This window comes from Trachurus trachurus (genome assembly GCF_905171665.1).
Source record: "Trachurus trachurus genome assembly, chromosome: 22".
In the NCBI taxonomy this organism is placed as follows: Eukaryota; Metazoa; Chordata; class Actinopteri; order Carangiformes; family Carangidae; genus Trachurus; species Trachurus trachurus.
This window is the reverse complement of record NC_139907.1, coordinates 1,557,152-1,583,246: the sequence shown is the minus strand read 5'-3', so window position 1 is coordinate 1,583,246 and position 26,095 is coordinate 1,557,152. Positions and strand designations below refer to the sequence as shown.

Sequence of the window (26,095 nt, the reverse complement as noted above, 5' to 3'; positions counted from 1 at the left end):
GTTACTTGTCCCTGTGCTGTTTCTCAGCTGGGACCCAAAGAAGATTCAACTGAGGTGAGACTAAATAACAGTCAGCGTCTGTGTGTGAATGTGCTGCTGGTGTTTTAATGCTGACAGCAGAAACCTAAACTGAGTGTTGATTCTGTGGTGAAGAGGTTTCTGCTGAAGTGGGAACAATCAGCTTCAGATCATTTTTACTGTCTCTGACCTTTGAGCTCCAGCGGCAGCACTAGAGTCGTAGAGGAGGAGCAGAGGTGAGCTGTCACCTGAACACAAAGCTGCTCTGTGATCAGTCAGTGAACCTGACGCTCAGTGAGACACAGACGGTGAGACTGGGAGAGGATCAGCTGTTCAACCATCTCAATATTAACCTGTTCAATGTGTTCAAAGTTAGTGGAGTTAGTGTACTTAGTGGAGTGTCTCTGTGCTGCTGCTGTTTCTTTAAATCATTCAGCTCACTCTTTCTACATGGTGTCAGGTTTCATCTGCCCACACAGGTTTAATACCGACAGATACCCAACAGGTGGCGCCAGTCTGCCGTATAGAGTGACTTCCTCTCTCTGTCACTATGAACTTCAAACTGTAAAACACACCTTTACTAACTCAGGTGATTTCCTGTAGACGCAGAGCCGAGGCAGGTGAAACTGTTCAGATGCCATTTTAGAGTGAACGGAGCAGAAGGAGACAAACTGAAGTCAGAGACTAGTGAGTGTTAACACAACATTATTATTATTATTTGTTATTATCATTATTGTTGTTGTTGTTGTTGAAGTGTCAGAGAGTCAGTTTGTCTCGGTGGACTGTGGAGAGAAGAAGAGTCAGATGAGTCTGTACGTCTGTGTGTCTCATTCTTGTTAGCACATTGTCTCAGTTTGACCTCGACTGTAAACTTCTTCAGATTCAGAACAAACATCGACTTGAATTCAAGGACCTGAGAAAACTTCAGAGGTCAAAGGTCAAAGGTCGTGGTGACTGGATAAACATGGATTTAATGTGAAAGGACAAGGAAGGAGGTAAACAACTGTGAGACAGTGATGATAGTTTGTCCTCAGTGTATTTGGGTGTGACAGGTGATCAGACTGTGTGTGTTTCTGGTCCTCTCAGACTGACTGAAGTCCTGAAGATGAGTGTTAATGTGGAGGAAGAAAAGAAGGACGGGCCAGAGTCTCCAGGATTCATCTGTCCGTCTCTGAGGAGTAACCGGTCCAGACCTGAACCTGAAAACTTCAGACCTGGACCCGGACCTTCAGACTCAGAGTAAGAGACCTGATACAAACCCAAACTTCAAAAGTATGTGTGTGTTTTGTCCTCCTGTGTCCAGTAGATCCAGATGTTGGTCCAGTGGATCCAGATGTTGATCCAGATGTTGATCAGTGTCAGTGTGTGATCCTGTGTAGAGCTGATGTGAGACAGATGTTCAGCAGCTGGACACTGGACCCAGTTAATGACTGACTGACTCTCCACTGTTGTCTATGATGCTGCTGTGTTGCTACCATCATTCACTACAGTGTGTGGTGCTGGATGCTGACGTCACTGGAGACTTCCCACAATGCATCTGTGACCAGAGAACTGATCAGTGATCAATGTAATGTCAATAAAAACATGTTTGTGTTTGCAGAGGTCAGAACCAGAGACTGAGAGCAGAGTCTCCAGGATCCATCTGTCTGTCCATGAAGAGTGACTGGTCCAAAGAGCTTCCTCCAGAATTCAGTCCTGGACCTGGACCTGGAGCTGGACCCACCCCCACCTGCTTGTCTCTGAAGAGTGACATGTCCAAAGATGAACTTCTTTACTTCAGACCTGGACCTGGACCCACCTGCTGGTCTCTGAAGAGTGACATGTCCAAAGATGAACTTCTTTACTTTAGACATGGAGCTGGAGCTTCAGAATCACAGTAAGAGAACATTTCTACTGTAAACTAAGCTCAGTCATTAGACTCATGTCCAGGGTTTTTACTTTGCTAAGCCCTGCCCCCCTTGGTTATTGTTGCTATGTCTGTAAGCTTTTACTCTCAGCCATGCTCATAACATATGAAATATGGAGTTTTCAGCAATATTTGTATCAATTCCAAAGGAAATATTGGCAAATTTCTGGAAATGTTTTTTGGAGATATTAGAGAGAAACAGTCAGAAAGGTCTTCAAGATAGTTTTCAGTTACGTGACCTGCTGGAGGTCAAAACATTGGTTCAATGACACGATTGGACTCTGTACAGAGCAGGACTGTTAATTTGCCATCTATCAACGTCACTTTCTTAAGTTTTGATATTTTTTAATGCGAGAAAGTGACAATTTAGATTCCCGATCTATGGTCAGTTTATCCAAATAACGTCTGTAAGTAGATTAACTCCGACGTTTTCGGAGAAGTGTGTAGAGCCACTGTGGGAGCAGCCAAGCTGCACCAGCCATCACAGAGGCAGCTGCCGGGGAGCTGAGCTCATCGGCCGGTCAACCTCCATCCTCATCCCGGGGAAGAAAACAAACTCTTATGAGCTGAGTAACTTACCCACAGGTTTTTAGAGGTTTACCGCCGGCTGGTTAAATTATTTTTAGAAGATATTTCAGAAGAATCTAACAATTGTGACAGTTGCATTAGTTTATTTGAATGAAAAGTTAGGCTTCAAGTGTTGGACAGACGAGCAGCGCAGCTTCGGGGCTCTGTACGTGCCTCAAGGTCCTTTAAACACACCAGGATACAATAGGTTACACTAATCAATCTAACAGACTTTCCACAGAATAAGAATTTCCACCAAAAACAATCAGAGCACAGATGTGGAGCTGTAACTGTGACATGTTGTTGATCCAGAAATGTCTTGACAGGAGGAAGAGGAGTGGTGTCTCTGTGGACCAGCAGCTGTCCTGTTGTGGTCTCTGTCAGGTAGTCCTGAAGGATCCAGTCTCCACCAGCTGTGGACACTGGTTCTGCAGACAGTGCTTCACCTCAGACTGGGACCAGTCTGGTTCTTCAGGACCCCCCTCCTGTCCCCAGTGTGGACAAAGACCCAGAACCAGAGGTGAGCTGCAGACAGCCAATCAGAGCAGCTGTGTACAAAGTGAGACTGAACATCTGTCTGCTGATGTGGTCATTTGTGAATCCAGACCTGTTGTTTTCTCCAGAGTCATTGTTCCATCACACAGCACTGACATTTAAGATGATGATTCAAACCTTCTCTTTGTTGTCTGTAGTTTTTCTGTAGCTGATGAAAATAATCTGATCAGATTGTCAGACTCTCTGTCTTCAGTCTGACTCTGTCTCTTCTCTCTCAGCAGATCGTGGTCTGCAGGAGGTTTTAGATCAACATAAGATCAGTCTGAGGAGCAGATGTGAACGAGTGACTGAAGGAACTGAGGGAACAGAAAGTGGAACAGGAAGTGGAACCCTCCTCAACAGCGTCTACACTGAGCTCTACATCACAGAGGGGCAGAGTGAAGAGGTTAATACCCAACATGAGGTGAGACAGCTGGAGACAACGTCCAAGAAGAAGACCCTCCATGACACTCCAATCAAGTGCAACAACATCTTTAGAGACTTCCCTGACCAACAGAGAGAGGACGTCTCTACGGTCTCACCCGTCCAACAGAGACCCATAAGAGTGGTTCTGACCAACGGCGTCGCTGGCGTTGGAAAAACCTTCTCGGTGCAGAAGTTCACTCTGGACTGGGCCGAGGGCTTGGAGAACCAAGATGTCAGTCTGCTGGTTCTGCTTTCGTTCAGGGAGCTGAACCTGATCAGAGATCAGCGGTTGAGTCTTCTCAGGCTGCTCCATGTTTTCCATCCAACATTACAGAAGGTAACAGCAGAGCAGCTGGCTGTCTGTAAACTTCTCTTCATCTTTGACGGCCTGGATGAAAGCCGACTGTCACTGGACTTCAACAACAGGGAGGTTGTGTCTGATGTCACACAGACGTCATCAGTCAACTTGCTGCTGACAAACCTCATCCAGGGGAATCTGCTTCCCTCGGCTCTGGTCTGGATCACCTCCAGACCTGCAGCAGCCAATCAGATCCCTCCTACATGTGTCGACAGGGTAACAGAGGTCCGAGGCTTCACTGATGCCCAGATGGAGGAGTACTTCAGGAGGAGGTCCAGTGATGAAGATCTGTCCAGAAGAATTATTTCACACATCAAGACGTCCAGGACCCTCCACATCATGTGTCAAGTCCCAGTCTTCTGCTGGATCAGTGCTACAGTTCTGGAGCACATGTTGACCACAGACCAGAGAGGAGAGCTGCCCAAGACCACGACTGACCTGTACTCACACTTCCTGCTGGTCCAGACCAAGAGGAAGAAGAACAAGTACGGACATGAAGGACATGAGACGAGTCCACAGGAGCTGACGGAGGCCGACAGGGAAGTTCTTCTGAAGCTGGGGAGGCTGGCGTTTGAACAGCTGGAGGAAGGAAACATCATGTTCTACCAAGAAGACCTGGAGCAGTGTGGTCTGGATGTCACAGAGGCCTTGGTGAACTCAGGACTCTGTGCTGAGATCTTCAAAAGAGAGAGTGTGATCTTCCAGAAAACAGTCTACTGCTTTGTTCATCTGAGTGTTCAGGAGTTTCTTGCTGCAGTCTACATGTTCCACTGTTTCACCAACAGGAACACACAGGTCCTGGAGAAGTTCCTGGGAAAACAACGTGTTGATTTAACCTTGTATGACGTCCAAGAAGATTATGATGATGATCAGTACTACCAAGAAGAACGTGATGATGATGACTACTACCAAGAAGAACGTGATGACGATGACTACTACCAAGAAGAACGTGATGACGATGACTACTACCAAGAAGAACGTGATGACGATGACTACTACCAAGAAGAACGTGATGACGATGACTACTACCAACAAGAACGTGATGACGATGACTACTACCAAGAAGAACGTGATGACGATGACTACTACCAACAAGAACGTGATGACGATGACTACTACCAACAAGAACGTGATGACGATGACTACTACCAAGAAGAACGTGATGACGATGACTACTACCAAGAAGAACGTGATGACGATGACTACTACCAAGAAGAACGTGATGACGATGACTACTACCAAGAAGAACGTGATGACGATGACTACTACCAAGAAGAACGTGATGATGATGACTACTACCAAGAAGAACGTGACGACGATGACTACTACCAAGAAGAACGTGATGACGATGACTACTACCAAGAAGAACGTGATGATGATTTGAGCCAAGAGAGCTTCCTGGGAGAATCAAAGACTTTCTTTAATTTGATTTCCAAGTGTTTTAGATCAATGGTGCACAGTCATCCACCAATCAATAACAGTCTTCCATTGATCAATAACAGTCATCCACCACTCAATAACAGTCCTCCATCGATCAATAACAGTCATCCACAGATCAATTACAGTTCCCCACCCCTGGTTGACTTCCTGCAGAGAGCGATGCAGAAATCCCTCAGCAGTAGAAATGGTCACCTGGACCTGTTTGTTCGCTTCCTTCATGGCCTCTCTCTGGAGTCCAACCAGAGGCTGTTAGGAGGTCTGCTGGGTCAGACAGACAACAGTCCAGAAACCATCCAGAGAGCCATAAACAACCTGAAGGAGATGAACAGTTATAACTCCTCTCCTGACAGAAGCATCAACATCTTCCACTGTCTGATGGAGATGAAGGACCAGTCAGTTCATCAGGAGATCCAGGAGTTCCTGAAGTCAGAGAACAGATCACAGTTCCTCTCTGAGATCCAGTGTTCAGCTCTGGCCTACATGCTGCAGATGTCAGAGCAGGTTCTGGACGAGTTGGACCTGAAGAAGTACAGCACATCAGATCAGGGACGACTGAGATTGATCCCAGCTGTGAGGAACTGCAGGAAGGCTCGGTGAGTCCAGACATGATCAATTTAATTATTGATCAGTAGTTAAGTCAAGTTCAGATAAAACCGTTTTCATTTATTCTCATTAAAATGAGGTGTAGTAAAAGCTGTGAGCTCCAACATGTGGATTCCTCAGCTTGTGATCCTTGCTGTTTAATTAATTAACAGTTATTTTGTTTTTTGATGTTGACTTTTAGGTTTTATTCAAATCTTCCACCTTAGTGTTTCCAGGTGTTAGTACGACTGCACATGAACCATAGTTTTAACCTTTTAGGACCTGATCTACTAAGATCCCAGATAAGGGGTGCTATGATGGAGGACTTGAGGCAGACAGGGACCTTAGATTGTTGCAGGGAAAGATTGAAAATGTCCAGAAAGACTTCTGCCAGTTGGTCAGCACATAACTTCAGGGTCTGGCCTTATCTGGGCCTGCAGCTCTGTTGGAGTTGGTACTCACTTGATGCAGCTGCAAGGCAAGTGGTTGAGTGGTTGCGCCTCTGGCTGAGGTAAATGTGCAGTCTCTCTACTGTTCGGAGAGTCGAAACGTGCCAATAAGCTGTTTAAGGTGTCATGGCTTACCTGCTGGTTGCTGCTTTTATAGTCTGTCATGGTCCTGATGCCTTTCCACATGTTTGTAGGCAGCATCCCGAGCTTTGAGCAGGGCCCTCACTGTACTGTCCACCCATGGCTTCTGATTAGGAAATGCCGTGATTGTCTTTGTGGGTAGGACAGCATCAGTGCAGAAATTGTCTTTGTGGGTAGGACAGCATCAGTGCAGAAACTAATATAGGACACCACAGATGACGTGTAATTCTTAAGATCAGCATTCACTTTGAACACTCCCCAGTCTGTGAGCTCGAAGCAGTCTTGTAAGGCTGAAGAAGCCTTCTCAGTCCAAACCTGAATTGTTCTTGAAGTGGGTTTGGTCCTGCAGATCAGAGGTCTGTAGGCAGGGATCAGCTCCACAGTGATGTGATCTGACATGCCTTGTATGCTCCAGGGATGTTGCAGTAGACCTGGTCCAGTATATTATTGTCTCTGGTCGGAAAGTTTATGAACTTGTGGAATTTGGGGAGCACAGCCTTTAGGTTCATGTGGTTGAAGGCCAGACAACATCAGTCACATTGGTGCGTGACCTGGATGCCCTGGGTGGAGTGAGTTTAGAGGGGTGAGTGTAACGGAGGTCCGAGGGTATAGTCACAGTCACGAGGTACCAGTGAGGAAAAGTGACGACGTGTGGCGGTTAACGGTACTGAAGTTGAACTCACTCGCCCATAAAAGACGTGCTAACCCACTTGCTTTCATAACACCTCGCACACTAGGCACCAAAATCATTTTCCTGGTTCCGACGTATCTTTTGCCTTATTCACAACACCACTGGTATGAATGGTTTTGCTGCAATATTTTACATTTTCTTGTCTTTTATTCATCACGTCCCCAGGGTGTTAAGACCTTTACATGTTTCATATTTTCTCTCTTCACAGATTTGTTGATTGTCAACTCTCAGAGAGTCACTGTGAAGTCGTGGCCTCAGCTCTGAAGTCCAACCCCTCCCACCTGACAGAACTGGACCTGAGCTCCAACAGGGACCTGAGTGATACATCAGTGAAGGTTCTGTGTGCTGGACTGGAGAGTCCAAACTGTAGACTGGAGACTCTGAGGTGAGTTCACTGACTGGACCTGTTGGACTTTTGTCTGTGTTCAGTTCAAATGTGTGAAGTTCAGTTTGAAGCAGCGACTGATTGTGACTCCATGTTACTGCAGCTGGTAGAAGGTGAAGGGTCAGAGGTCACTCAGAGGTCAATGGGATGAATATGATGATGGTGATGGTGATGATGAGCTGGCTCTCAGATGAAGGTGCCAATAGGACCCGGTCACAAAAAAAAAACATGCTTGGCGGCGGGTGTGGTGCCCTACCACCGGTCTTAACAAACAAGTTTTCTGGGGGAAACCCTGACTTTAATATTGTATCATTTCATTAATTTGTGTTTCAATACAATAACAATTTCAAAACAGTTATGTTACAAATTCATGTTTCATGGGTTTTTAATTTGCTCTGAGAATATGAGGTAAAACCAAAGTCAAAACAGATGTGGTCAAAATAATCGTGACTAATAAAAATTAATCAATAGGGAATGGGCGCTGTGACGTCATCCCAGGAACTTGCCACCATGTTGAAGGCTATGCTGCTTCTCTGATCCGCTCGGACCACTGCTCAGACGTTGACTCATTACACACTAACTGTGAAGCCTTTGCAGTAAGCAGAGGTGGCAAGTAACGAAGTACAAATACTTCGTTACTGTACTTAAGTAGATTTTTCAGGTATCTGTACTTTACTTGATTTATTTTTCTGACGACTTTTTACTTTTACCCCCTACATTTATACGCAAAAATATGTACTTCCTACTCCTTTCATTGTAAAAACAGGCTCGTTACTTTTTTTTTTGACACGACGTAAAAGCACCGGTAAAAGACGTGGCGAACTAGAGAGGGAAAGGGGGGGGGGGGGGGGTAGAGAGAGAACCGAGTTACCAACTTGTATTGTACTGTAGCAGCGACATGGAGGCAAGGAATATATTGCTTGCATGGAGGAAGGAAGCGATGGTGGTCGGACTATCCGACGGGGGGGGGGGGGGTTGAATACTGTACAATCAGCGCATTTACCGTTTACGAGCGGCAAAGCGCAACCTGTCCTTTTTTCCCCCGTGTCTCTGTGTATCAGCGCGCGCGCGTGTGCGTGCGGCACGCGAGAGAGACGGCAGGTGGACTGACTGGCAGAGATGAGAGGTGATGAAACGCTGTTTAAAAATTCTTATTATTATTATTTTGTGAGAGTCTGTGGCGGCCCAAACGTTGGGAAACACTGCCTCTGGTCAGTTCAATCTTGATTATTCTGTCTGAACTTTTTTGTTTAACAAAATTATCAAATTATGTAGGTTTCATTAACGGCAAAAATTAATTTTTACTTTTTACTTTTACTTTGAAAGTACATTTCAGAGCCTGTACTTTCTTACTTTTACTTGAGTAAAGGAGTTGAATCAGTACTTCTACTTTTACCAGAGTATTTTTTACACATGTATCTGTACTTCTACTTAAAGCAGATATCAGTGGAATGTTTTTGTTAATATAAGTCCTAAATAGTCCTATTTTCCGTCAGCAATCACTTACATGAAGTATTTCAGCCTAAACACGAGTCTCTCCGTCACTCTGCTCTGCTGTAACCCGAGGAGAAAATTTTCCTTGTGGGATACAAGTGTTATCCAATGAGGAGAGAGAACGGCATGAAGGGCTGTGTGTGCAGCCAAGGGATGCGCGTGAATGTGGTGACGTAGCACGAGGACCAATTGATGCCTGACAAGGGCGGGGGCTGCTAACTCATGGTGCGTTCAAAGAAACTCGTACTTTGTGTTTTTCCTTCCTGTGAAGTCATACCAGTTCGATCTGGTACGAGTTCACGGGTCGGAAGTTACGAGTGGCCGTTATAGGGAACTTTCACAGACAACAGGATGGTAAAAACACGAGCTACGGGTTACCTGGAACGCTACCAAGTCGTAGTTGTGACTTGAAGCTGTAACTTACGGTTTCAAAAGCCTGCCTTGAACGCAGCATTAGCCGAAACGGCCGTGAAGCTGATATCTGCTTTAAGTACAGAATATGAGTACTTTTGCCACCTCTGGCAGTAAGACACGCAGTTGCCCTCAAAATGAACAACACACACAAGCACCCCCTCCACCCGAGCAGTAGCAGTTAGAGTGCGACAGACGGACTCGAATTATGACACCTGAAATGGTAAACACAGAGCGATCGCTCTGGGTAAACACAGCTGATCGATCGATAAAAAAAATACAGCTGGAGTGAATTTACTTTCGTCACTGAAAACAGGTTCTTGAACGTAGCCTAACTCGAGATTTGTTTGCAGTTCTGTTAGGTCAAGCTGCTGCTGACATCATGCAGCATGATGATGATGGTAAAATTTTACAGATAAAAACACGTGTTTTTTAATCAGCATCAGTACAGAACTGAAATGAGGATTAGAGGGGAATTCAATAAACCTTTATTTAATGGGAGCATTGAGAAAAAAAAAAGGTTTTAGAGTAACGAAAAAGTTACTTTCTCAGTAACGCATTAATTTTTGGTTTAAGTAACTGAGTTACTTTTTTAATGAAGTAACTAGTAACTGTAACTAGTTACTATTTTTCAGTAACTAGCACAACAGTGGATTTGTGGTCCACAGAACCAGAACAGGACTGGACTCCTCCTTTAACAGGTTTATTTAGACAAAGCTGATGAGAGAGGATCACATCATCAATCAACAGTGATCAGAATCCAACAGGTGTGATTGATTGTATATTGACAGACTGAGACTATAACAACACAAGGACAAAGTCCCTTTACTGATCATTGATCAGGACACATCTGATCAATGATAAATTATCTTATCTTCTTCTTTTATTCTTTATTCAGATTGAGGGGCTGCTGGTTGTCAGAGATCAGCTGTTCTTCTCTGGTCTCAGTTCTTAAGTCCAACCCCTCCCACCTGAGACTCCTGAAACACTTGGACCTGGGTGGAAACAAGCTGCAGGATTCAGGAGTGAAGGATCTGAGTGGTTTTCTGGAGAGTCCAGACTGTAGACTGGAGACTCTGATGTGAGTTCACTGAATGTTACTGTTGTGGATCTTAGATCTTTGATCCACAACTGAACCTGATTGATCTTCACTCAGAACTTGAATTATTGACTTTGATGTTGTGAATGAAGGACGTTTGAAGTTGTTGTCTCATGTTTCCACTTGTTCTTCTCTCACACTGACAGTAACTCTTCATTCTGCTTTTAGTCCAGTCAACTACAGAAACACATGTAATGTGTCAGACAGTGACTGATCTATAATCAGTAGCTGGTGGCTCTTCCTCTTTCCCGAGGCTCTGTGGTGTTTGTAGTGAAACATTCAGAGCCAACATCCCATAATAAGCAGGTGGTTTCTCTGCATATTTGACTGACAAATTGCGGCCACTCCGATCCTCTGCCAGTGTTACAAGGCACATGGTAGTTAATGTAACTAGGAGGGGAAGATTCATTTAAACTGTTATTCATCTTGCTGCAACCAGGTTTCAGTCAGTGTTAATGTGTCAATTTGGTGATTTGTAATTAAATCATTCACTAGGAGAGACTTGGATGGGAGAGATCGAATATTTAGCAAACCACATTTAATAGTTTTATTGGGTTGGTTTGCTGGAGCAGTGGTTTTAATTTTAACTAAGTTGCTATAAATGACTCCTCTAGATTTGGGTTTAGGCTTAGACAGCCTCGAGGCAGACACAGTTTCTATGGGACAGGAGGGCTGGGTGGGTGACAGCACGAAGGAACCTGCAGAGGGGCGTGTTAAACTGCGGCTCTGCTTGCGGGTCTGAACTCTGGGTGTTTTTCAGGGGTTAGAATGGCGAATAAAATGTTCTATGTTTCTAGATAAGAGAGATGCACCATCCAAAGTAGGATGGATGCCATCTCTCCTAATCAGACCATGCTTTCCCCAGAAGGAGGTCCAGTTGTCTATAAGCCACATTTATTGTTAAGCACCGCCTAGACATCCAGTGATGGAATGAATGCATGCGGCTAAACATGTCGTCACTCGCCAAATTGGGCAGTGGGCCAGAGAAAACTAGCCTACTAAGTCTGACATTGCTTTGACCGATGTGGTAACCTATGCGTTGTGTTGTTGGACTGCCCCGGGTGAGTCTTGAACTCTGGTCTCCCACACCGCGGGCAACGATGCAAACCGTTCTGCAAGAGGTCAATGACCAATTGGCGGTCAGGTTTTGCACGTCTTTTATGGGTGAGTGAGTTTAACTTGCAGTACCGAAACTCGCCACAAGTCGTCACTTCACCTCTCGGGTCCCTCGTGACTGGCAGTGGATATTCTCGCAGACTTCCGTTACATAGTTACACACCGATTCCACATTAACTTTAGCTAAATCCGACTGGCGAAGTCGAGTGTCATTAGTGCCGACATGTATTACAATTTTACTGTATTTACGTCTACATTTTGTCAGCAGCTTTAGATTAGCCTCAACATCGCCCGCTCTGGCCTCTGGGATGCACCTAACTATGTTCGTTGGAGTCTTTATACCCACACGTTTTGGAGGACAGAGCTGCCAATGACTAATGTCGGCTTCCCAGCAGCGGGACCACTGAGAGCAACAGACCAAACATGTTGAGTTCAACATGTTTTCACTGAGTGGGGAAAAGTTGGAGAAATGAAGGGTTGATGGTGAAACACAGGCCATGTAGCTTTATGTTTCCTTCGCTCTGTCACCCAGCGGGGCTGGCTTCCCGGCTGCTTGGGAGCTGCTAGCGGTGGCTAGGCTAGGTAGCTCCGCACCGGCTAAGGGGGTCTTGGTCTCGCTCCGGGAACAGGCTACACTTATCAGACACACAGAGCAATATAGCTAACATAGCTAGTATGCGCTGTCAACAAGGAGCATTGTCCTCAACTCACTGCTTTTATTCTTTATTCAGATTGTGGAGCTGCAGGTTGTCAGAGATCAGCTGTTCTTCTCTGGTCTTGGCTCTAAAGTCCAACCCCTCCCACCTGAGACACTTGAGACACCTGGACCTGAGCTTCAACCAGCTGCAGGATTCAGGAGTGAAGGATCTGAGTGGTTTTCTGGAGAGTCCAAACTGTAGACTGGAGACTCTGAGGTCAGTTCACTGACTGTTACTGTTGTAGATCTTAGATCTTTGATCCACAACTGAACCTGATTGATCTTCACTCAGGACACATCTGATCAATTATTAATAATTGTATCTTCTTTTTTTTATTCTTTATTCAGATTGAGGAACTGCAGGTTGTCAGAGATCAGCTGTTCTTCTCTGGTCTCAGCTCTGAAGTCCAACCCCTCCCACCTGAGACACCTGGACCTGAGCTGGAACAACAACCTGAGCTCTTCAGCTCTGCAGCAGCTTCATGATCTTGTGGAGAGTCCAGACTTTCGACTGGAGACTCTAAGGTGAGTCTGATCTGTAGCTGTTTCCACAGCTGATGACTGGGAGTAAAATAAAATGTTTGAAGTGCAGCAGGTGAACCTGCCAGGATGTGAAATCACATATGACAAGATGTATGCAATAATTAATTCTTGCATATACTGTACCTATTACTCTAATTGTCCTCCCCCGTCAATTATTCATCTTTTTGGTCTTTACCCGTTTGCATCCCTGATTATATATAATTAGTTACTGTCAATTGGAAGTAATTACTTACATTATAATATTATGCGATACACTACTTTTGTCTATACATTATCAATACAAGTTTCTCTATCAAATGTCAACAGCCAATCAGAAGCTAAAACACACTGACACACTACACCTGAGCACACAGCTTGGATTCATTACCTTCCTAAACTTTCTTCTTCTTCTCTACAGGACGTGATGAGAGAGTGATGTGTGTGTGTGTGTGTGTGTGTGTGTGTGTGTGTGTGTGTGTGTGTGTGTGTGTGTGTGTGTGTGTGTGTGTGTGTGTGTGTGTGTGTGTGTGTGTGTGTGTGTGTGTGTGTGTGTGTGTGTGTGTGTGTGTGTGTGTGTGTGTGTCCTCCATCCTCCATCATCAGTGAATCTGGACTTGGAGCTCATGGAGGTCTGAGGACTATCAATAAGTTTCAGATGAAGATGAAGATACTGATCCTGAAAACAGAACATTTGAATGGAGCAGTGGAGCTGCGTCAATACATCACGTCTACGTCTCCATTTTCACACCAAGACTTACTCACTTTAAAACGTTTTGATGGTTTCATAGGTGAGGAGGTTACCTTAAAGATTAACTGTATGAAAATTACTCCCATCTAGTGTTGAGCTGGTAGAATGCAAACCACTGAGTGGTGCTCTCTAGCGCCTCTCCTTCTAAGTGTGAAATTACCATTATGGTAGCCGTGAGCCCTGGTTCAAAGTGAGAACTCACACAGCCAGACAGGAGTGCGGCAAAACTGAACGCAGGTGGAAGAAGGACAAGCTGCAGGTTTCTCACTAAATCCTAAAGGACTACTGGTGCTGCTACCAGAGCACTGTTAAAGAGGCCAGAAGAGAACACCTATCAAACCTTATTGAGTCAAATGGTCACAACCCACGTGTGTTATTTAAAACCATTGAATCTGTTCTTAATCCCCCTCAGCCTGCGTGCACAGAGGCATCCCCTGAAATGTGCAATAGCTTTCTGCATTTTTTCCATTGAAAAGGTTGCTACTGCAAGAGCTCCCATCGCTACTCCTGCACTTGACCCCTCTGACCCAGTTCCTTGCTCAGCTGTATTTGATTTGTGTGATCCTGTATCTCTGATGGTTTTAGAAGATGTGGTTGGCCGGCTACCACAGCTACCACTGTTCACTGTAAAGAGCTATAAGCACAAACTTATGATTAAGGCTCAATTCTGTACAGCAAACATCCCAGTGTTCTGTGTAGGAAATAGAGAAAATTATGTAAGATTGTTATTTTCAATTTCACCATTTGAGTGATACTTATTCTGGTTATTCTGCATATATTGACTGACTGTTACACAAAACACTGAGATGTTTGTACAGAACTACTGGGTAAGACTAGCTATATTGATGTTCATTTTGATAATTTATTGTGTTGCTTATTCTGTTAAGACTTCTTGTTTACAATATTGTGTTGATTATTGATTGGAGGGTCCTGTGAACCCCCCCCCCCCCCCCCCCTGTTGACTTGGGCCCTTTGGCACACTATATGAAGCCAACAGTCTCAAACTTGGGTTTTAAGATGGACAGTGATTTTAATTTGGATAGGGAAATTTGTGCAATAGGCAGCAATTAGGCAGCTTGCAAAGGTGAAGCCCTTCCTTGCACCATAGCACTTTAAAGCAGTAATCCATGCCTTCATCCCATCTCAGATGGATTACTGCAATGCACTTTATTTTGGAGTCAGCCAGTCCTCCCTCACATGTCTCCAGCTTGCCTCCTAACTGGAGCACATAAGAGGGAGCACATTACTCCCATCCTGGCCCCCCTCCACTGGCTGCCTGTGCACTTTAGAGTTCATTTTAAGATTATTTTAGGCTATTTGTTTTTAAAACTTTAAATGGTCTCACCCTGCCTTACCTCTCTGAGCTGCTCCACCCCTACGCTCCTGCCCAGTGCCTAAGGTCAGCTGATCAGGTGCTCCTGGAGGTACCCAGGTCAAAGCGGAAACTCAGAGTGGATAGAGCTTTTTTTTACTGCTGGTCCCAACCTATGGAACATCCTCCCACTGCACATCGGAGAAGCCTCCTCACTGTCCATTTTTAAAACTCATTTTTATTCATTGGCCTTCAACCCAGCATGAGACTTTGCTCTTGTTTTAGTGTTTTATTGTTTTACCATTGATATTGTTTTATTGTTTTATATTGGTTAATGTTTTACGTTCTTATTTATGTACAACACTTTGTCCCAGCTGTGGCTGTTTCAAGTGCTTTATAAATAAAGTTGAGTTGAGTTGTAATCAGAGACAGATCAGTGTCCAAGGACTCAGGTGGTCTGGGGTGGGGGGTTGTTGTGTAGATGCAGGAGACCTTAAAGACGAAGCTGAATATGAATCCAAGTCAAGACAACATTTTATTTTGTTGATGAAAAACAGGGAGGAATGTGTATTAAACTTGTGTGATTAACTAACACGTTAATGCATTTTAGATCATTTCATATGAACAGATACAAACTTGTCACATATGTAATGAAAGAAGAATCACTTTTCACGTTTAACATTTCATCATCTGGAGCAGAACTGAAAATAAAGCGTTTATCTCCATCAGTTGACTGGTGCTCATTACTCCACACAAAGTCACAACAAACATAATGTAAAATATTTTTTTACACATGAAAAGTAGTAAATAAGGAAAATATTAATAATGAGGCAGCAGGAGGACAGGTTCAGTCTAACAGGTTCAATGCAGTAAATTTTCCCTTTAAGACATAAACAACATTATAAATATGATCATCCTCTTTATCTCTAACTGCTCTGCTCCACTGTCACTGACACCTTCACTGGTAACAGCTTCACTGGGAGGAGATCACCAGTTCCCATTAATGGAAACATCTTCCGAGTGAAAGTGTGTGTGAAGGTGTGTATGTGTGTGTTAGTATCAGTATCAGAGAATGACAGTTTTCCGCTGGTCAAGTCCAGATTCACTCTGATCCTCTGGAACTTCTTCTGCAGATGGAAATCAGTGTCTGGATCTGATGGTGAATGTGCTGAGTATTTATCACCATTAAACCATATTGTCCATAATCCAGACTCCATCTTCTTTCTTTTTCTCTTCACAGACTCTGATAACACACCCAGTGCCCACCCTGTATTGTCTCCAACCTCGACATCCCAGCTGTGATTCCCTGAGTTAAAACCCTCTGAGCCCAGGACAGACCAGAAAGAACCAAACCTCTCTGGATTGTCAGGAAGCTGCTGTTCGTCTCCTCCTCTCACACTGGTCAGATCTTCAGACAGGATGAGATCTGGACCAGCAGTGTTTGGGTCCAGAACCACAGGACTGTAGGAGACCATGTCCTTCATCTTGTTCCAGATGTTGAAGGTCAGGTTGCCCAGGTGTTTGGCCTGGTCTATCAGAGCTCCTGAGTCCAGCTGTGGATCCTCCAGCAGGGGGCGCTGCTGGACTCTTTCCACTGCAGCCTTGTAGTTGAGCAGGAATGAGACGTCTTCAGCTCTCAGCTCGTCCTCTGTGGCTCTGACTGTGTGTGAAAGAGCTTCTATCTCTCTGCTCAGAACCTCCATCTTCTCCTTCATCCTCTGACTCTTCTGCTCCTCTTCCTCCCTCAGTGCAGCCATCCTGGCCTCCTCTTCCTCTTCTAGAAACTGGTGAAGCTTCTTAAACTGCTCCTTAATCTGCCTCTCTGTGTGTCGGGCCTGGACCTTAATGTGTTCTGCTGTTTGACCAAACTCCACTTGAACTTCTTCAAAACCCTTTAACTTCTTCTTTAAGGGCTCCAGAGTTTCATCAAGTTCCTTCTTGAGTTCTGAAGCAGCTTCATCGATGGGTTTGATTCTATGGTTGGTGTGTGTTTCTGAATCTCTGCAGATGTGGCACACTGGCTGCTGATGGTCCAGACAGTAGAGTGTGAGTTTCTCAGAGTGCAGACTGCAGAGAGGCTCTGAAGATCTCTGCTCTCCCTGCTGTAAGAAGCTCTCACACAGGTTCTGCAAAGCCAGACTAATAGGCGGTTCAAACATTGAAGATCTTCTCTTACAAACTGGACACAGTTCATCTTGTTTCTCCTTCCACCAGCTCTTCAGACAGTCTTTACAGAAGTTGTGGCTGCAGGATAGAACAACAGGATCTCTGAAGACCTCCGTACAAACCGGACAGCAGAGATCCTCCTCTGGTCTGGAATCCATTTAGTCTGTGAGTGAAGCTGAAAACACAGCAGACAGGAAGTAGAGTCAGTCATGGCTCCCCTCCCTTCTCTACTGACTTGACTGAAGTTTACTGTGACTCTGAGTCCAGGTTTTAGTCAAACTCACCTTCAGTGTGTGGAGTGTCAGCAGGTTGAAGCAGCGGTGTTGTAGCTGGACTCACTCACAGGAAGTTGTTAGTTTGGTCTGAAGCTGAATCTGATCGTCTCTCCTCGTCTCTCCTCGTCTGTGACTCTGTGACTGATAAAGTCCAATAAACCGTTTTCCTAGTTTGTCTAGGTGAGTCAGGTGGAGGCGGAGTCTTGTCAAACATAAAACAAGTTGAGTTTCGTTTCTGACCTTTGATTCACTGCTGAAAACACTCTGTGCAGCAGCTCTGTTTAGTTTCTGTGGTGACTATCCAAAAACAAAAACGTATTAATCACCTGATGGTGGCTTGAGGAAGATCTTTACTTGATTCCAGAAGAAAAAATACAGTTGTGCAAAGTTGGTCTCTTTGGGTGATGTTCCCATTTATTGTAACAAAAAAGGGTATTAATAAAACAGAAAATTACCATGTAATTGATGTGGATTGAAGCAAAAACAAAGATCACTGGCTTTCCTCTGGCTGTCGGTAAGAACTGTGAGAACCCACCACCATCCAACTCAAATTAATCAGGGAGCATACATCAGTCCAACTGCCCAAAAGTCCGACTACCCATTCTACAGTGTTAAGGTTAGGTTTAGGGTAAGGTTAAGGGTTAGGGCTACTTAAGTCGGAGAAGTGGGAGGTCGGACTAATGGACGCAAAAATAAAGAAATGTATGGTCGGAGAAATGGGTAGTCGGACAGACGTCATGCGCCCAAATTAATCACCCTTCATTTCAGGCAGCTCAGCAGCTGCTTGGTGTTATATAAGCAAATAAAATGAAAAGGTACTGCACCCTTGTGGTCAAAGTAAAGTACTTGCACAAAACACTAACTAAAGAATGGCTCCTACAGTTTCTGTGATTTATTTAATGTCTAAAGTCTAAAGAAACTCAATGTGATAAATGTTGTGCAGTAGAAAGTAGCAATCAGTTGAGCAGAAACATGAAGAGAAGAAAATAGTCCAGTTCCTCAAACTTCTACTAAAGTTCTTCCGTAAATAATCCAAGTGAAATGAAGAGCAGCGACTGTTTACTCTGTGTTGATCTTTGTCTTTATGGTTCCTGTTCCATCAGCTTTGTCTTAAATCAATGGTTTTCTGAACAGAGTTCTATTGCTAGACTCATTACAGGTTTCTTCAGAGGCCTGATCAGAGACCACCTAACTCTAAACAGCCTCCCAAATAATATGGCGACTTCAACAGTTCACACATTATTGATGGATGGATCCTCCTGCAGTCAGATCTGGACTCTGATCACATGGATGAGTTTTGGCTCATAGGAGTCGGTCAGCTTCTTTAGGTCTCTACCTGACGGACCTCAGAACCAGGCCTAGCAGCAGTGATGGTGGGATTTCGATCTCTGAAGGTTTGCTGTGCTGTGATTTAACATTAAGGTGGTTCACATTCAAAAGGTTTCAGGGTTTGTTTGTTTTTTGTAAATGGTCCAGGTCCTGTATGTTAAGTTGTTGCTGTTCCCTGTCGACCTATGCTGCATTGTCAAAACATCAATGAAAACAGAGACAAAGGCCTCTAATTGTCGAAACGGCAACACTTAATTTTCTATCAAATGTCCCATTATTTTGACTATTCTTGAATCCTATGGTCGGAATGACAGTATTTTTTTTCTTTTTTAAAACATCCTGACTTTCCAACAATTCCTTTAATAGGGTATTTTTTCCCCAAAAGATTTTACACTGGTTGGGCTGAGGCAATGATGAAAGGATTTGGTTAAGTTTAGTAAAAAAGACCAGGTAGAGGCTAGACAGGCCAGATAGATAGAGTCCAGAAGTAAACAGTCCAGATAAGTAGGAGGGAGTCACCTGTTGAGTAACACACATTTCCTTATATTGAAAGCCGTGTCGGAATGGTGGGATGATGGCATGTCGGAATAGCGGTATGTCAGAATGACAGCTTGTAACCCTGCCTTCCACCTCGCGTCTAATGGCTGAAAACCAACCTTGCAACATCAGTGTAGTACTTGGCCTCCACCCCGGTGTCCCAGCTCTCGTCTCAGCGCACAGCAACACAAATGACCTCCGTAACCCGCAACCTTTTGTTTATGACAGTTACGTCATCCACCGCTCCATGGATTGATTTTTTGGCGGCTTCGTTGTAAACAAATGCACATGGCCAGGCGGAGGGTTAACAACACAGAGGAAAAGTGACCAGACTTGCACAGTTCGTCTCTAAACTGGGTATTACAGTATTTTCTGATGGTACTTCTTCAGTCAAGTAACGCTGAGTAATGGCACATTTTATTGTCAGTAACGGTAACGACATTGTAACAGGGGAAACAGTAACTTTTTTGATTACTCGTTACCGAAAAAAGTAGCGCCGTTAGTAACGCCGTTTATTTTAATGCCGTTATTCCCATCACTAGTCACTCCAAGTGTGTCATTCAGCTGTCAGCAAATAAAGGGAACTTTTCTTTCCAAACAGGCCTGGTTATTGGGACCAGCCAGACTTCTGACCGGACTCTCCACAGAGAGTCGTGCTGTCCAACCTCCCTACAATCCATCACCTGTATTTCACTCAGCTCTGTGTCCTGTCGCCCCCTGCTGGATGAACCCTGACACTACACCACACCACGTTCAGAGACACAAACATGCTAAAACTCAGGAAACAACTTAATCAGTTTGACACATGAGCTGCACAAAACTCACAATCTCATCCTCTCCATGTTCACTGTACTTCTACTGTCTGTGTATTAGTGTAACAGTCAAAGAAACAGAAAAGCAGCACATGACTGAGTCAGAACAAGATTTTATTGTGTTGATGAAAAATAGGAATAAATGTACATTCAGCCTTTTATGATGAACTGACATGTTCACACTGAAATCAGCTGTTTTTGTTGATTTTGATCTAGGTAATGATCATCAGTTAGTTGCTTTTTATAGATCTACACAAAATCACAATAACACAAGATTAATAACATAAAATTAGACATAATTTAAACCACAGAAGAAGAAAATGGAAATAAAACCCATTGAGAAGTCAAAGAGAAATAAAGAGTGTATGTAATAATGAGCCAGCAGGAAGACAGGTGCAGTTTAACAGGTTCAATTCACCAACTTTTCCCTTTAAGAGATAAACAATATTATTAATATGATCATCTTCTTTATCTAACTGCTCTGCTCCACTGTCACTGACACCTTCACTGGTAACAGCTTCAATGGATTTTCATCAACATTACCAATACATGGAAACATCTTCAGAGTGAAAGTGTGTGTGAAGGTGTGTATGTGTGTGTTAGTATCAGGATCAGAGAACGACAGTTTTCCTCTGTTCAAGTCCAGATTCACTCTGATCCTCTGGAGCTTCTCCTGCACTGGGAGATCAATGTATGGACCTGGTGGTGAATATGCTCTAAAGTATTTACCTTTATTGAACTCTATTTCCCATAATTCAGACCCCATCTTGTCTCCCTTCCTCTCCACAGACTCTGGTAATACACCCAGTGACCACCATGTATTGTCTCCAACCTCGACATCCCAGCTGTGAGTCCCTGAGTTAAAACCCTCAGAGCCCAGGACAGCCAAGTAAGAATCAATCCTCTCTGGATTGTCAGGAAGCTGCTGTTTGTATCCTCGCCTCATACCGGTCAGATCTTCAGACAGGGTGACTCCTGGATAAGCAGTGTTTGGGTCCAGAACCACAGGACTGTAGGAGACCATGTCCTTCATCTTGTTCCAGATGTTGAAGGTCAGGTTGCCCAGGTGTTTGGCCTGGTCTATCAGAGCTCCTGAGTCCAGCTGTGGATCCTCCAGCAGGGGGCGCTGCTGGACTCTTTCCACTGCAGCCTTGTAGTTGAGCAGGAATGAGACGTCTTCAGCTCTCAGCTCGTCCTCTGTGGCTCTGACTGTGTGTGAAAGAGCTGCTATCTCTCTGCTCAGAGCCTCCATCTTCTCCTTCATCCTCTGACTCTTCTGCTCCTCTTCCTCCCTCAGTGCAGCCATCCTGGCCTCCTCTTCCTCTTCTAGAAACTGGTGAAGCTTGTTAAACTGCTCCATAATCTGCCTCTCTGTGTGTCGGGCCTGGACCTTAATGTGTTGTGCTGTTTGATCAAACTCCTCTTGAACTTCTTCAAAACCCTTTAACTTATTCTTTAAGGGCTCCAGAGTTTCCTCAAGTTCCTTCTTGAGTTGTGAAGCAACTTCATCGATGCGTCTGAATGTGTGGTTTTTGTGTGTTTCTGAATCTCTGCAGACGAGACACACTGGCTGCTGATGGTCCAGACAGAAGAGTTTGAGTTTCTCAGAGTGCAGACTGCAGAGATCCTCCTCTGGTCTGGAAGCCATTTAGTCTGTGAGTGAAGCTGAAAACACAGCAGACAAGAAGTAGAGTCAGTCATGGCTCCCCTCCCTCCTCTACTGACTTGACTGAAGTTTACTGTGACTCTGAGTCCAGGTTTTAGTCAAACTCACCTTCAGTGTGTGGAGTGTCAGCAGGTTGAAGCAGCAGTGTTGTAGCTGGATCTGATCGTCTCTTCTTCAGTCTGTGTCTCTGTGTGACAAAAGTACAATGAAGTGGTTCCCGGGACTTGGTCCTCAGTGTTAATAACTTACCTGGTTTATTTCAGGTAAGGGGGCAGAGAGCTTTATCAACCATAAAACAGTTTGAGTTTCATTGCAGACCTTTGATTCATTGCTGTAAACAGCTGATGTAGCAGTTCTGTTTTTGTCACGTAGCTTGGATTAGTTGTTTTGCTGAGACTGACTTGTAATGTAAAAGTTGTAGTTTAATGTCCTTGTTGTGTTTGATGTGAGGATGCTTTAACTCCTCCTGTATCATTCAGCTGTCAGAGCAAATAAAGGGAACTTGTCTTTCCCCCCAGGCCTCGTTATTGGGACCAGCCAGAGTTCTGACCGGACTCTCCACAGAGAGATTCCATTGGGTCCATGGTGTGTCTGAGCCAGGAGGTAGTTCTTCAGCAGATGGTATGCATGTGAACTGGTGGGGGCTCCTTTTGGAGCTTTTCCATTCTATTTTCCATTCGGGATGTTGGATATGGCTGAGAAAGCTTCTTCTTGACTCATGTCGTTGTGGTGGGGGTTCACGTCCATGGAGATTGTGGTGTTCACCTGTTGTGGCTTTTGTAATCTTGATTTTGCTTGTAACTTCCCGCCTGAAGTGGGAGGGGCAATACCGGCAAGGAGATGTAGGTTGTTTGTTTTGGTGGGTTTCAGACATCCAGTGATCAGGCAGCAGATGTTGTTCAGTGTCGGTTCTCGTTTCTTTGCGTGGGTTGATCTATCTCTGACAGCTAAGGGCAGGCATATTCTGCAGATGAGTAGCACGGGGCCAGGGCCGTTGTTCTTAGGGTGGATGCTGTGGCTCCCCATTTTGAGGTGGTTCGTTTCCATAAGATATTGTTTCGAGACTCAACTTTGGATTTGGTGTTGATGATGTGGTTCTTGTAGGAGAGTGTTTGATCCAGCGTGACTCCTAAATAGACTGGCTGGGGGCAGTGCTCAAGCGATGTTCCAGATCATTGGATGTTGAGAGGTCGGTTGGCCTCACGGTTCCTGAGGTGGTTCGAGCATACTTGGGTTTTTGCAGGGTTGGCACGTAGGTGATGATTTTGTTCATAATAGAGGAGGAGCTCACCTAGGGCATTGGTGAGGTTTGCTCCCACTGCTTCAAACGTACTCTCTTGAGATGTTACAGAGGTTCGTGGGCATAAATGAAACGTCCGGTCCTTTGGTCTGTTGGCTGGTCATTGTTGTATAATGGAGGTCCAGGACACTGCCTTGAGGTAAACCATTTCATTGACGTCGCCAGCGGCTTTGCATGTTGTTCAAGACTACAAAGAAGCGACAGGTCATTTGTCAGCTTAAAGGTCTTTTTCAGGAGAAGGCGATGATTCACAGTGTTGTATGCTGTGGACAGGTCAACAAAAACGGCTCTCTGGAACCCATCTTCAATGTGTTGAGTGAGGTTCAGTAGATGGGTTGTTGTGGATTTTCCAAGACGGAATTCGGCTTATTGAGGGATAATAAGTGGTTCAATGATTGGGGAGAGCCTGAATTAGGTGCTCAAATAGCTCTTACGGGTGTCATGGGGCGTACGCTCTTCGCATGTGTGATGCCCACTGATGTGTGCCATATTCGTGGATTATTTTCTGTGTCTATGAAACTGTTTTGGGGATCCCCCCATTTTTTGACCAATAGGTGGCAGTTTTTTGTTTTTTAGTCTCCTCAGAATTAAAAGCTTTGAATTTCTTTGGTTTTCTTGCTGCTTCTGCCATGATAGCGGTAATCACACAGACATTCGCCTCGACTTTTTAACAAATGGGGAAAGGAGGAAGTGACGTACGCCGTAAAGCAGTCAGCACATTTGTAGTTTTTTGTGTGGAGGCCAGGGGTTCCTACCATCCACCTGGAAGCTGCTTAGTGCCAGTAAAGGTGATACAGACCCCCTCAGGCCATGACAGAGATGTCATTCAACCTGTTGTAAGTCGATGCACCATCAAAAAAGTTCAGAAAATATTATATGAAGGCTGAAAAGTTACTTAGTGTTGGTTTAATGCTGAATTCGGATATTTTTTACTCGGATACGATTTGTTGTTTTTTGCTGTTCACATTACCATCTAAAATGTGGTGTGTGTGTGTTTGGTCCTGCCTCCGTTTCTTAAAACAAACCCTAAAATAAACATTGTAAAGTGACGTAAAAGTCGCATCAAATCTGCCTTAGCTGTTCACACTGGGGTCACATTAATCAGATCTGAATCTGATTCAGGACCAGTTATGGAAGTGGTCTAAATCTGATTTGAAAAAATTGGATCTGGGCCAGATTTGAGTGTTAACACCACTGAAAAGATCTGACCTGGTCGCTTGATCCCAAAAAGATCGTATTTGAGACACTTTTGACTGCAGTCTGAACGTAGCCTTAGTGTAACTGTCAAAGAAACAGAAAAGCAGCATATGAGTCCAAACAAGATTTTATTGTGTTGATGAAACACAGAAAGAACTGAACATTCAGCTTTTATGATGAACCGACATGTTTACACTGAAATCAGCTGTTTTTGTTGATTTCGATATAGTTATTGATCATCATTTTGTTGCTCTTCATAGATCTACACAACATAAAAACAATATAACATAAAATAATCAACATCAATCAAACCAAGGTAAATGCAATGAGTGAACCATTTTACAGATGAAAACGTTGAGAATAGAATGAAAAAATATACTTAAAAAATGAATAATAATAAACATAAAAACCACCACAAGTCAAAGAGAAATAAAGATTGTTGGTAATAATGAGGCAGCAGGAGGACAGGTGCAGTTTAACAGGTTCAATTTTCAGACTTTTTCCTTTAAGAAATAAACAATGATATGATCATCCTCTTTATCTCTAACTGCTCTGATCCACTGTCACTGACACCTTCACTGGTAACAGCCTCACTGGGACTTTATCAGCAATCTGAATGTATAGAAACATCTTCTCAGTGAAAGTGTGTGTGTGTGTGTTAGTATCAGGATCAGAGAACGACACTGTTGAAGTCCAGATTCACTCTGATCCTCTGCAGCTTCTTCTGCTCTGGGAGATAAATGTTTGGACCTGATGATGAACAAGCTGAGTATATACCGTTAATCAGTGACATTCCCCCTAATCCATCCTTCATCTCGTCTCCCTTCCTCTGCACAGACTCTGCTATCACACCCAGTCCCCACCGTCTACTGTAACCTCGACATTCCAGTTGTGAGCACCTGAGTTAAAACCCTCAGAGCCCAGGACAGGGTAGAAATCATCAAACCTCTCTGGATTGTCAGGAAGCTGCTGTTTGTTTCCTTCTCTCACACTGGTCAGATCTTCAGACAGGATGAGATCTGGAGGAGCAGTGTTTGGGTCCAGAACCACAGGACCGTAGGAGACCATGTCCTTCATCTTGTTCCAGATGTTGAAGGTCAGGTTGCCCAGGTGTTTGGCCTGGTCTATCAGAGCTCCTGAGTCCAGCTGTGGATCCTCCAGCAGGGGGCGCTGCTGGACTCTTTCCACTGCAGCCTTGTAGTTGAGCAGGAATGAGACGTCTTCAGCTCTCAGCTCGTCCTCTGTGGCTCTGACTGTGTGTGAAAGAGCTGCTATCTCTCTGCTCAGAGCCTCCATCTTCTCCTTCATCCTCTGACCCTTCTGCTCCTCTTCCTCCCTCAGTGCAGCCATCTTGGCCTCCTCTTCCTCTTCTAGAAACTGGTGAAGCTTCTTAAACTGCTCCTTAATCTGCCTCTCTGTGTGTCGGGCCTGGACCTTAATGTGTTCTGCTGTTTGACCAAACTTCACTTGGACTTCTTCAAAACCATTTAACTTCTTCTTCAAGGGTTTCAGAGTTTCCTCAAGTTCCTTCTTGAGTGGTAAAGCAACTTCATCGATGGGTCTGATTCTGTGGTTGGTGTGTGTGTCTGAATGCAGACAGATGAGACACATTGGCTGCTGATGGTCCTGACAGAAGAGTTTGAGTTTCTCAGAGTGCAGACTGCAGAGAGCCTCTGAAGATCTCTGCTCTCTCTGCTGTAAGAAGCTCTCACACAGGTTCTTCAACACCAGGTTACAGGGTGGTTGGTTTATTGTAGACCTTGTCTTACAAACTGGACACAGTTCATCTTGTTTCTCCTCCCACCAGCTCTTCAGACAGTCTTTACAGAAGCTGTGGCTGCAGGACAGAACAACAGGATCTCTGAAGACCTCCATACAGACCGGACAGCAGAAATGCTCCTCTAATCTGGAAGCCAT

At 44.4% G+C, this 26,095-nt stretch overlaps 4 protein-coding genes across 6 annotated transcripts; 2 read left to right on the top strand and 2 right to left on the bottom strand.

Annotated features, from left to right (window-relative positions):
• LOC311005852 (uncharacterized protein) lies at positions 1-1,832 on the top strand (the record flags this gene model as incomplete). The annotated part of the gene is made up of 3 exons (XM_083998462.1): positions 1-54; positions 1,105-1,257; positions 1,619-1,832. Coding segments are annotated over exons 2-3 (348 nt in total), but the record flags the coding sequence as incomplete, so codon positions are not given.
• LOC311006102 (NACHT, LRR and PYD domains-containing protein 12-like) lies at positions 1,804-15,619 on the top strand. Of its 3 annotated transcripts, none has more exons than XM_083998775.1 (8): positions 1,804-1,894; positions 2,818-3,011; positions 3,268-5,842; positions 7,321-7,497; positions 10,301-10,483; positions 12,349-12,531; positions 12,663-12,839; positions 13,255-15,619. In XM_083998775.1, exons 1-8 carry the CDS (start codon positions 1,839-1,841, stop codon positions 13,259-13,261), a joined length of 3,552 nt encoding a protein of 1,183 aa, XP_083854901.1. In that variant the 5' UTR covers positions 1,804-1,838; the 3' UTR covers positions 13,262-15,619. The 3 variants fall into 3 exon arrangements, 2 of the variants coding, with proteins under 2 accessions (XP_083854901.1, XP_083854900.1); XM_083998774.1 differs by having other exon boundaries at positions 3,265-5,842; XR_014596370.1 differs by lacking the exons at positions 12,349-12,531; positions 12,663-12,839; positions 13,255-15,619 and adding an exon at positions 7,969-8,093 and having other exon boundaries at positions 3,265-5,842; positions 10,301-10,418.
• A 136-nt stretch (positions 15,620-15,755) lies between these two features.
• LOC311005851 (zinc-binding protein A33-like) lies at positions 15,756-17,055 on the bottom strand (the record flags this gene model as incomplete). The annotated part of the gene is made up of 1 exon (XM_083998461.1): positions 15,756-17,055. One exon carries the CDS (start codon positions 17,053-17,055, stop codon positions 15,823-15,825), a length of 1,233 nt encoding a protein of 410 aa, XP_083854587.1. The 3' UTR covers positions 15,756-15,822.
• Positions 17,056-20,487: 3,432 nt separating this feature from the next.
• LOC311005850 (nuclear factor 7, brain-like) lies at positions 20,488-26,095 on the bottom strand (the record flags this gene model as incomplete). The annotated part of the gene is made up of 2 exons (XM_083998460.1): positions 20,488-21,450; positions 25,646-26,095. The coding sequence occupies 2 exons, from the start codon at positions 26,093-26,095 to the stop codon at positions 20,488-20,490; spliced, it is 1,413 nt and encodes a 470-aa protein (XP_083854586.1).